Raw genomic sequence first — 12,648 nt, 5'->3', positions numbered from 1 at the left:
TCCATCTTTTAATTTGGACAGTATTATTAACTGTTAAAATGAGTGCATACAACAAAAAACCGACTGAATGGCGAACAGTGCAAGTCAAGACCAGACTGCATGAATGTGCAGGCTGGTCATGATCTGCACTGGTCGCAAAGGCAGAATCAATCGTGCCCAGCAGGATAACGGTTAAGAGACAATACATTTTGTATTTTATATAGAACCAATAAGTGTAGAGTGAAGCGTATGTGATACAAAGATTATAAGATTTGCACTAGTTTTTCTCGGAATAATATTTCCGCTTCAATCCTCGTACATACCGGTATCTCTGAATACAAATATGTAAGTGTTTAGTTTCTTCACCTCTTCCATTGTGAAACCCCTCTATGTTGTTTAAGACTTAATCCTAATATTTAACAAGACATTTACATTTTCTCGGGTCAGCGGCTAAACAATACATACAAGCATTTACTTAGTAACTATCAAATACTTTATGGGGCATCTATGGGTAAGGCTGTTGACTTAACATCACTTGCCCTGATATCTGTTGGTTCGATGCCTGCTAACGTCGCATGTAGAAAGGTTGATGGTTCTTCAAAATAACCCTCCTGCAGTAATATCTGAAACAAAACCTGGAGACTTCCGTTACCATTAAAAGCCTGAAAATCGCCATAATTATGCCCCGTAAGTGTGTAACTTACAACCGAATGAAAAGCCGCTGTTATGGTAGTTCCTTCCGTTATAAATTTATTATTCGTTAATTAGTAACAATTCCGTGCACACATCCATTATCAGTTTAAGTGAAACAAGTACCTTTGCAAACGATGCTTTGTATTAATTAACACTCAGAATGAAATAACAGAACCTTCGAGATCCGCAAATTGAGTTAAACGTTGTAGGATATGGTTTTTCGTTCTATATGAGTTGGTACCGCGGCAGTGGCAAGACACTTTATATTGATAAGCGAGGTTCACGTGAATTTTATCAGACCAGTGTGGCAGTTAATTAGATACTTAAAGAATTAGATAGGCCTTATCCAGACCTGTTACATCCGATATAATTTTAAGTTTGTAGGGAAAATGTATTATATTAGATATTAGAGTAAGAATTCACTGTTATTGAAAATATGGTATATTATCCTATAATTTTAGTGGTTTTGTTTTTGTTGGGTTTGACAACACACCGAAACAATCAAGGTCTACGGTGACTTTCCAGCTTTTTATGGTAGAGGAAGATCCAAGGTGGGACCACTTTGTGCATTATTTCGGCACGGGTGGGCAATTTGGTAGAAACGACCGACCTGATATAAGAAAGCGTTTGCTTCCTAACATGAAATAATTTGACACCCAAAGCAATGTTTCTTACCAACAGCGGTGTGAAGTCAGCGATCTTACCCATATTTCTTAAGACCGTGATTGTCCACTTATCTCATGGAGTTCGGATTGTTGTAAAGATGCATGTTCTTTTATTTTCTTCAGTCATTACAAACATAGCATGGTAAATCGTCATGTAAAAGTAATGAACATAAGAACAACGTATAGCGAGTAAGATATGGAACAAAAAATGGCAAAGATGTTCCCCTTTGTGAAGAAAGCACCAAAGTTTGCATGAAATTACTTTAAGGTATCCCAAATCCTACAAGAGGAGGAGACACGCTATATTTGCCCTGGAACCTCCTTTTAAATCAGTTTAAAAAAGGGAGGTAAAAATGTCTGGAAAATAATAATATTTTTTCCTTTAAATTGAAATTTATATACAAAGTAATGTTTCATATGATCTAAACATGGATAACATCACTAGCATAGCCAAACAACCATTTGGTATTGACAATATACAAAGTTTACTACAAAATACTTTTATTTCTCAAGATACATACTAAAAAGGGAGGTAATCAGATTTTACTGTATGTTTAATTTCAAAACTGCGAGTGAAAAGATGTTTCCTATGAAGAAAGAATGAAAGTTGTATTATAAAGTGTTATGAAGTATACTGGATCAGAAATGGACTACATACACGATTTGTTGGCTTGAATAGACCAAAACATGAGGCCCCAGAGGGGAACTACCTTTTATTTATTTCAAATAAATATATCTACAACAATTTCAAAAATGTTAATTCATTACCTTAACCAATTATAACCCTTGACACAAAATTTATTCAATTACATTTTATACACACTCAATATACATGACTAAGAAAAAATAGTATGAGGTCCTTAATGGGGAAATTGTTAAAAATCACATTTTAAGGGCAAATTAATTTATTTCTATCGTTAAAATATCATATTTCTGAACTTAACATAAGTAAAAAAGCTAAATTCATGGATCAAATGTATAAAATATCCAAAAAAAAAGTAAAAAATATTCACATGTTTAGGTCCATGAGTTAACCTATATATCTGTATTTTTATTAGGGCAATAGATTATATAAAAAGACAGGCCCTTCAATGGATCATTTTTGTATGTTAAATAACAGTATAATATGACATAATCATGTTTTCAAATCAAATGACTCGTCCAAAGACCCATAAAATAAAAGAAACTGATATTTACACCCATTCAATAGATATCTAAGAATTGTAACAGGTTTCTCAGTACTTCTCTAATACATTTGTTTGACAAATTTATATTTCTTATACATGAATGTGTTATTGCACTGGCATTTAATTGGTTCTATGAAGTGTACATAGTAATAAAAGTCAAATGTCATTACCGGTCAATCTAGATTCAACAAGTAAGCAATGCAAGGGTCACAATTAAGGTATACAGACACTAAACAGAAAACTGGCACAGAAAAAATCATGGTAGTTGCAAAATTGCGCATTCAAAGAGTCCTCCTTCTTTGCTCTGTAGAGCTTTTTTCCTTCCTTTTTTACATTTTGTTTGCTGAAATCACATAACAAAATGGCGCATTCAAAGAGTCCTCCTTCTTTGCTCTGTAGAGCTTTTTTCCTTCCTTTTTTACATTTTGTTTGCTGAAATCACATAACAGATCTATCCTTGACATGTAGGAAGCATTTTTGCAATAATATGATAGCATGACAGATAGTAGTTTGTTTGTTTAACTGAAGTACATGACCCCCATTTGATGTGTTTTTTCAGCACTGACAATATTCTTTAAGAAAATGTAAAAATGTAAGCTACAGACATTTAAAACGGGTCCTGCTCTGTGCTGTAACCATTTGAAATATGTCAACTTTATCTAAAGTAAAGAAGGCCAGCTATTTAGTATGTCCATACCTTAATGTCTCTCCACCAACATGGCTTCATATATAAATATTAGAAATGTGAACATCAGGTAATTTAGATGTTTTCATGCTGTCTACTTCCTACAACATGTGGTGCACTAACTGGTATGCGAAATGGTACACATTTGTTTGCCGTAAATGCATAAAAACAAAACCACAAAGGCATAATGTTACGAGCAACCAACACTGATACACACTGTTATGTTCTGCAGTAAAACAGTTTGCTAGTTTTAGCTGTAGCTTCATTTGGCCGTTTCAAACAGTTCTGGTACATGCTGACTAATACCGTAGTAAGCCGTCTTTTTGGCATAAAAACAACGACAAAAATCCATCAGGAAAAGACACATGAAAGAACGTAGACTTAAAGCTAACATTCTGTATAATGCATTATCTGGTTGTGATACTGTCTCAATACGTTTGCAGAGATATCAAATGAAGCCAGAGAATATATGTATTAAGCAATTAGATGTATTGAAAGCACCCCCTGAGAGATGTTCACGAATGTAGCAAATGGCATTGCACCAAGCATGTTGTAGACAGGCATTTATAGCATACATTGACATTGCTAATCCTCTCAACTAAAAATGGTCAAGAGAACTGGTACTTTGCTTTAATTATGTAATACACTTTATAATTAGCTGCTATAAGTTGGAGGAAACTCATCAATGTAACTAAAAGAATACATACAAAGGCAGATATAAATGTATCAAGCCAATCCTGTGTACTTAGACATTTTGAACACATATGTGCTAGAGAGTGAAATACTGGCAAACCTATTACAGTTTTAGTTAAATATTGAAAAGGTTGTTACGCCTAAAATTACTGCACTTTAGAAATGTTTATAGTTATAAGCTCTGTGGAGGGGTTCAGTGAGAGAGACCGTCTTGTGGTAAAGGTGTTGTCAGATCAATAGGAAGGTCGTTGGTTCAAACCGTACAAAGGTTAATCTATCATACAATACCAGTGCTATTTTCAAGAAAGCGGAATTTAGACTGATTCTAAAACTTGAAATCTTTATCTAATTCAAATAAATTAGTATTGAATATAGTATAGATTAATAATAAATACAACAATACATTTAGCTCACATCCCATTTCTCTTTTGTTGTAAAGAAATCATTAGGATGATCGTATGCTTTAGCTTGAACTCATTAATTGTCTCGAAAAAACATATAAATTATGTTTTATATAATACGTTTTACATGAATTTAAACTAGATATTGAATTACAAGGAAAACACAAAATAACCCCTTCTATAGCTGCTCTTTTGAATGCTTAATAATATGCATAGGGAAATCAAACTATCGGTACCCCATGTAAGTATAAGTACAGTAAAATCGATTACATGAATTACAGTATGTAGTACTACGTATATGCGAACTTGTTTTATGTTTTATAAAATACCCTTAATGAACCTCAAAATGTAAAGAATGTTTAAATAATATTTTGATATAATTAAATACTAAAATTAGTTTTGTTTACCTGAGTGATATAATATTCACACTTAAAAAAATAAAGTAATCCTGTAAATGAAATTTTTAAACAATTTTCCCCCTTTTAGGGCCTCATCTATGTCATTTGTTAGTGTCCTATATATCAAATGTGTATAAAATGTAACTAAAAAGATATTATGTCAATAATAGTTACTTAGTTTGGTTTTAAATTCACCTTTTGGACATTGCTTTCAAAAATATATGATTAAAATAGATAAAATATAGGTCCCTTTTTGGGGCCTCATTTTAAGCTAAATGAGGTTAGCGAACTGCGTGTCTCCTCCTTTTTTTGGATTCAGCATACTTCAAAATAGTCACATACAAAGTTTGGTGCTTTCTTCACAAAAGGAAACATCTTTTTCCTATAACCTACTCACTAGTATGAAATATGTACACTGTATATAATATTAACCTCAAAACTGATCAACGCATAACAATTGTGACAATTAAACATGCAACATAAACATAAATTATACACAAACTGCCTGCCTCGTATGCACGATCATATTTCATCTAGAAATTATATTTAAGACACTTAGAATAACACTTAGTCTACCTAAATCCTTCTATCTCAACTAGGCGTTTGTAAGGGAAGTAAATCGTTCATACAAGATCAAATAATAAAGAAAGATTTCCATGACTTGCGTTATAAGCGTGAATACAATATGAGTTCCGCGAGTCATTTGTCGGAAAAAATTATCTCCGATTATAGCGTCGTGTCCATTTCAAAAATAACAAGAAATATCTTTAAAAATGATGGTCGGCGAATTGTAATAAGGAAAGAAGTTTATGATTTTTTCATCTGACATTCATCTTTCATCTAACATTTTTCAAATTGCAAAACTAAACACCGCACTTTAACAATTTAAATGGTTCCCTTTTAATTGTTTGCAAAGGTTTCTAAGGTTGCAATTTTGTTTCGTTTATCCTTAGACGAATAATTACAGCAGTAGTTTGATGAAAATTCATGAAGCGGTTCATGAGAAGAGGTCATTAAACGTGTTTATATTTTTAGCTAAATTGTTCCTTATCCCCATTTGTAACAAAATAGCAGGATACCTTACGATATTGTTACACATCGAGTTTGATAAAAATCCATTACACTTTAGTGGTTAATGCGAAGAAAGGCATATCTACTTTTAGCTAAAGTGGTCCCTAATAGGGCCCAAGTTCCTATATAAATAAATTTGGAAGAGGACCTTATAATGATGCTCCAGACCAAGTATGACAAAGATCCACCAAGCTGTTCATGAGACGCTGTATAAAGGCATTTCTAGTCTTAGCTCTAGCAGCCCCTAAATGGGATCAAACGTCCCAGCTGAACAAAGCTGGCTGCGGGCCTAATAAAGATGCTACAAATCAAGTTTGATTAGAATACATGAGACAAAATCAATTAAAGGATTTTTTTATTTATTATTTTTATTTATTTCTGAAATAGGCCAACTGATCCCGCTTTAACAAATGCATATTCGCTATTCATGAATCTTTGGACAATGACGTCACACCCATAAAAATGTGAAGGTCAAGCAAAACATACAATTGTAATTATTTCAACATTTCTGTTTCATAAGCAAAGTTTGACCGTAGTCATATCACATAGATAAACTGTATGCAGCGTACCTTCATTTCAGTGTAATGAGATTCAGTCATTATAATGCATATATATAATGAAACAGATTTCAACTGAGTTCAATATTTGCATACCATACTAAAGAAAAATATTCATATATAATAAATCAGTTATTAATTTATAACAAATATATCAAAGCAAACAAGTACTCATTTTTATATGCAATCTGAATAAGTCACAAAAGCAAAAAACCTTTTCATATACAGATGACAATTGTAACAAGGAAAATCTTTTAAAAAGCACTTCTCTACATAAAAGACTCTTCTAACAATCTTATTCATGTGATACGCAGACCCTATTCAGCTCTTTCTTTAATTTGATATATGTTGGTATTTGAACAGGTTTATTTCTTATTTATTAAACTTACTTATCATTTTGAGATTTATCAATATTCTTGCTAAATATACTGAGCCAAAGTTAGCTTTAAAACTGTGAACAGCGTCGTTTAGGATAAACGCTTTGTCTACATTTCACTCAGCGTAGCACAATCAACAGAGTGAAAGAAATTGACACTCTCGTCCAGTCAGATAGAGTGTTGCATAAAGCTTCCATTTTGATAAATTATCTATAATGCGTTATCAAGTAGTTTGATTTGCAAACTGAAGTCACGTGGCATAAGAAACGAAAACGAATTTAGACGGCGTCGCCGAAAAATATGTGTCAGTGTATGAATACATAACAATCAGGCGACCAGAAAAAACACGACGTTATTATAGTTATTTTTCGTAACAGTTAATAAACTGAATCCGTCATATCATAGAATTCGTTGTCACCTTTACATAAACTCTAATTCCATATAAACATTGTTTAGCCGATCCATTATCAGTATTACCTTCAACTTTAACTGGATCATTATCTTTCTGTTTAGAGGTAAATTTGGACTGGCTTTTGATATTCCGTTTTTGAGATGTTATTCCTGGTAAACTGACATAATTTACTGTAGTTCTTCCTGATTTTAATCTATTGCCGAGTTTTTGCATTAAAATTACGTCTTCTTAGTATTTTAAGATAGACACATGACAGTGACTCTTGTTTTCGAATGATTTAACGTTTTAACATAAATTATACACATACTGCCTGCCTCGTATGCACGATCATATTGCATCAAGAAATTATATTTAAGACACTTAGAATAACACTTAGTCTACCTAAATTCTCCCATCTCAACTAGGCGTTTGTAAGGGAAGTAAATTTTTCATTTAAAAAAGCAATAATAAAGAAAGATTTCCATGACTTGCGTTATAAGCGTGAATACAATATGAGTTTCGTAAGTCATTTGTCGGAAAAATTTCTCTCCGATTATAGCGTCGTGTCCATTTCAAAAATAAAAATATGCGTCAGTGTATGTGAACTTACTCTTTAGTGCCTACGACATGATATTTAAGAATGGCTTGTTTTTAGTTGTTAAACTGGTAAATTAACGGTCTTACGAGAACGTACTTGGCATCCATGTAAGAATATGGTGTGCTACTAAAATGTACTGAAGAACAAACCCCGATCAATCTCCAGTGTTTAGATTGATAAACATATTTGTCTTGACCAATTGCGACAAAATACTGTCGAATAATAAGTTTTAACTACACTTTCAACATGACATCCTATATGCAGTTATATGAATATATAACAATCAGGCGACCAGAAAAAACACGACGTTATTATAGTTATTTTTCGTAACAGTTAATAAACTGAATCCGTCATATCATAGAATTCGTTGTCACCATTACATAAACTCTAATTCCATATATACATTGTTTAGCCGATCCATTATCAGTATTACCTTCAACTTTAACTGGGTCATTATCTTTTTGTTTAGAGGTAAATTTGGACTGGCTTTTGATATTCCGTTCCTGGTAAATTGACATAATTATTACTATAGTTCTTTTAACTTGCGAACTTTATGGTCATTATCTTTTTGTTTAGAGTGAAAATTTGGTATTGTGTTTGTTATTCCGTTTCTGGTAAACTGACTATATTTACTATAGTTCTTTATTTGCGGTTTTGCATAAATATTTCAGATTTAAGATGTCCATGACATGATTGTTTCGAGATTTCGTATGTCGTTTAATGGACTCATTTTATCGTGGGATTGTCATACGATGCTGTTTATTCATCATTAACATTTTTAACTGTTTGTTCCAGATCTCAAGAAATCTCACTTCTTGCTTAGACTATTTCTACTTCATCACTGTTTTATCAAAAGTAATATTTATACGTGACATTATCAAACTTTAGCCTGTAGGCATAGCGTCAGTTATTGTAGAATATAGGTAACTGTTTTATAGCAAGCCTAAGTGAATATATGGACGGTTAGAATTCTTATACTGGTATGTCATGTCGAAGTGGTGAAGTGCCTTCTATCATGGAAGTCCAGCGAGGTCTCATTGAAATAGTGGTGTTAGTTGCGTGATAAGGCATTGTTTCTATAATCAGGTCAGCTATAAAAGTAAAAATATATTGTGCTTGTATTCAGACTGATGAATGATGACCGTTTATTCTTTTTTCCTTCATTTAAAGTGAAACCCATGCATGCTCTGAAATAAAAAAAAAAATAATATTTGAGAATAATCCATTCAGACAGTGATTTGGATTAAACTGTTTAAAGTTTTCAAAGTATTTCTGATATGGCTTGGATTTTGCTGTATTATATACTTTACACCTACATTTATTCACGATTCATGAACAATATCCATTACTTGATATTATACAGAATCTCAGGGCCACTTATCTCAAAGTAGTCATTGTTTCATAAGATAAATTTTAAGTAAAAGTTCATTTCAGCAGTACAATGAACAATGGTAATCACAATATATAATTCAGGTAGTATACAACATAAACAACGATAAATGAACAATCCGCAGCAACGCAAGCCAACACCCTATCACCTTACGTAAGACAACAAAATCACCTGATGACTCAAAATGCATTTTCGATAATGTAGCTAGCTACATTGGTTGAGCAAACTCAATGAGATAATGAATACAAGTTGTATAAATTTCCTTGCTATTATACTTTTTATGTGATACGTCTATCGCATTGAAGTTAAACATTAGAAGTGCCATATAAAAACAAAAGCCTCTTTAACTTTGTCTCAATTGACCAAAATTATAAGAAATATGTTAAAGGTATATCGCATACGCTTTGGGGCAGATGAAGGTTCCGATTCGTTTGACTGGCTAAGGCGTTGTTGTTGGTCTATTCCTTCTACACACTCTGTACAATATAATTCCGACAATCAACATCAGTATCAGAAAGACAGCTACTCCATCTGTTATATGGGTAAAATAATTACATTAAGTACCAGGAAACCCTTTTTCTTTCAAATTGTATATATGAAAAGAGCACCAATGTGTCGTGCAAGATGGAACTTAACCAAGTAGAATGTATTTTTACAGTATATACCAGTTTGAAATGTAAAAAATGGCGTTCAGTTCATTTTATAACTGACATTAACATCTTACTGGTATTAAGAAATAAGACAATAAGTACTCGTACTTATTATTGTCATCCATCTTTCTGCTATGTAACACTTCTCATGCGATAAAACATATAGGACAACATATTTTTCATTATTTCAAATATCATGGTCAATGTGGTATGACAAGCCTTTCTGTAAACATATAAATCTCGGTAAAACTAATTCAATGTCTTCAATAGCAAACCCGTTGTCTTTACACCATGACAATGATATATTTTCTCTTCTTCTTTCTTTAACTACACTTAATGACATTTCAAATTGGCTTTCACCTAATGTAAACGATAATGTAAATGGTAGGTTAAAGACAATTGTCACTTAAATTAAACGTACTCGAGTCTGATAAACTAGTTTAGTTGTTTGTACTGTTCATAGAATAGTATCAAAATTGACAGATAAAAAATTGCAATTTCGCCTACAGTACATACCTAATGCTATCGCTAAAATACTTAATGTATGATCATCAGATGACAAAGTTGTTTTAGGTTTAGTCATCGTTGTTGTTTTTGTTGTTGTTGTTGTTGGCAATGACGGAGTTGTTGTAAACATTGTTGTAGTTCTTGGTGTTGTCATTGTAGTTGATGGAGTCATAGTTCTTGTTTCTAAACTCTTACTTGTTGTTGTTGTAGGGGGCATAGTAGTTGCAGTTATAGGGGTGGTTATTGTCTCTGCTGCTGTGGAAGTGGTCGCCGAAGCTGTCATTGAATTTGTTGTAGAAGTTGTAGTCGTTGATTTTGTTGACATTGGTGTGTAAATTGTGCTAGTTTTGCTAGCTGTAGATTTTGCTGTAGTCGTGGAATCTAAGATGTTGTACGTTTGACAGGTGAAAAGTTAAAAACTATGCAAATGCGAACAAGAAGGACAAGGCTAATGCAATGAACAAAGTATACGTTACACTAAGCCATTGCAAATAACATAGCATTATTTAAAGTCACCCTGCATGTTTAGGTCAAAATCAATATTGAATTTGATTAATCCACGGTTTTTCAAAAACATCAAGATATACTGAGAAAAATAGATCCTGTGTTTGGGTTTTGCAAGACTTCATGGACTTAAATCAAGTTCTGAAAAGTCTCTAGGGGTTAAGTACAGGTTTCATGACATCTTTTTTTTTTGCAACATTTCTATAATGTAGTACGGAAGAGCAAAAAGTGCAAGGTGTATGTTATTTGTTAACTTGAAATTTTAAGATATTAAGTCGAAAACTTGAGTTATGTATCTAGAAATTTTGAGTTACGTATCTCGAAATTTCGAGTTAGTATACTAACTACAATAGTTTACATTGATGTATAGGTTCTGCCAAGATTAGTTACCTTGCGTATCCATCGGGTAACCCAACAGGGTCATATGATTAAGATGACCGTGCAGCGTTTGCTCATAAAATATCACTATTTAAACCATGCTCAAGTCTAGAGGGCTTTCGACCTAGTTTGAGCCTATATGGCAAGGAAATATATACATACTCTACATGAACGTGTAGTAATGAGTCTGACCAAGAAAGGGTACCTGGTTTGATCTAAATTTTAAGGAGAGGTCATACAATGTAAGAGGTAACCGGGAAGTATTCAGACTTAGAATATTTCACTATTTTGACAATATCTGGAAGGTTTTCGACCTAGTTCGAGCCCCTACCTCCTGAAAATACTGTACATATAAATATAGGTATATATCCTGGACACAGTTTGAAATCTGGAGTCACTGAGCTCTACCGGCTATGAGGTAGGTCATACATTGATGTATGGTTGTTTATATTCAAGTCGCTACATTTTGGGTACAATATATGAAAAGTCAAAAGTCGTCCATTACATTTATGGCCTTTGACAGACGGTCAGACGTTCAAATTTTGCGGATAAAAGGGCAAGATACGAAGTCAAAATTTCGTGTTATTAACTCAGAATTCGAGTTCCTTTGACTTATTAACTCGAAATTTCGAGTTAGTATATTGAAATTTCGAACTAAATGTCTCGAAATTTCGAGTTAGTAACCCGAAATTTCGAGTTAGTATCTCACAATTTCGACTTAAGTAAGTTAATAAATAAAACGCATCTGGCACTAATGCTCTTTCATAATGTGAATGAAAGTTCTTATAACTGTCAATTTACTATCTTTCATTTGATCCAAAACCTCGCTTGAGGCGTAGAATTTCTCCATATGGCCCGAGAGCTAGCGGACTTTTATTGCAACAATTGAGGCCAAAAGAAGTTTATACTTTTTTGGAAACAATATTTCATATCCTCAGTGAAAATCCATTTCTTAAGTGTCAAAGCCGTGCCTATCTATATTTTGTTCATTTATGTTTGTGATAGGGGAGTTAAAACTCACTTGTAAAAATATCAGGGGGTAGGGTAAAGTTAACGTCCACCAGTTTTTTCACTCTGTTTAATTACCGTAATATCTGATTATCAGTAAATCTATATGTGTCAAACAATGACAACAATAAGAAATTAACCAAAAAGGAATTAAGGGCAAACTTGATATTCAAGGTCAAAGGTCAAATTTATGTAAAAAATCACCAAAAAATGTCACCCAGCTTTATTTATGTAATGTGTATGTATCAGCCAAAGTCAGAAATACAAATCTTACTGCAAAAAGTCAAGGTCAACCCTGATTATTGAAGGTCAAAGTTCATTTCCATGCAAAAATGTGAAAAATGTTACCTTTGCTCTTTCTAATCGAATTAGTCGCTGAAGTTAATTAGTTTTAATGTTAGTATGTCAGGCAAAGTCAGCAGTGCATATATAACCCCAAAACTGCCAAGGGTAAAGCTAATATCAAAGGTTAAAGGTCAAATTCGTGTAACAAATCGCATGAATAGCTTCCTGTTT

The 12,648-nt window shown here is 32.9% G+C and overlaps 1 protein-coding gene across 1 annotated transcript; it reads right to left on the bottom strand.

Annotated features, from left to right (window-relative positions):
- Positions 1 to 8,477: 8,477 nt before the first annotated feature.
- LOC128557010 (integumentary mucin C.1-like) lies at positions 8,478 to 12,645 on the bottom strand. Its single transcript, XM_053543404.1, has 3 exons — positions 10,252 to 12,645; positions 9,487 to 9,616; positions 8,478 to 8,882 (listed from the first exon to the last, which is right to left on the bottom strand). The coding sequence occupies exons 1-2, from the start codon at positions 10,565 to 10,567 to the stop codon at positions 9,525 to 9,527; spliced, it is 408 nt and encodes a 135-aa protein (XP_053399379.1). The 5' UTR covers positions 10,568 to 12,645; the 3' UTR covers positions 8,478 to 8,882; positions 9,487 to 9,524.
- Positions 12,646 to 12,648: the final 3 nt, after the last annotated feature.

Source organism: Mercenaria mercenaria, chromosome 5 (genome assembly GCF_021730395.1).
Source record: "Mercenaria mercenaria strain notata chromosome 5, MADL_Memer_1, whole genome shotgun sequence".
Taxonomy (NCBI): Eukaryota; Metazoa; Mollusca; class Bivalvia; order Venerida; family Veneridae; genus Mercenaria; species Mercenaria mercenaria.
Note: the sequence above shows the minus strand (reverse complement) of the source record. Positions and strands in the feature narration are given on the sequence as shown.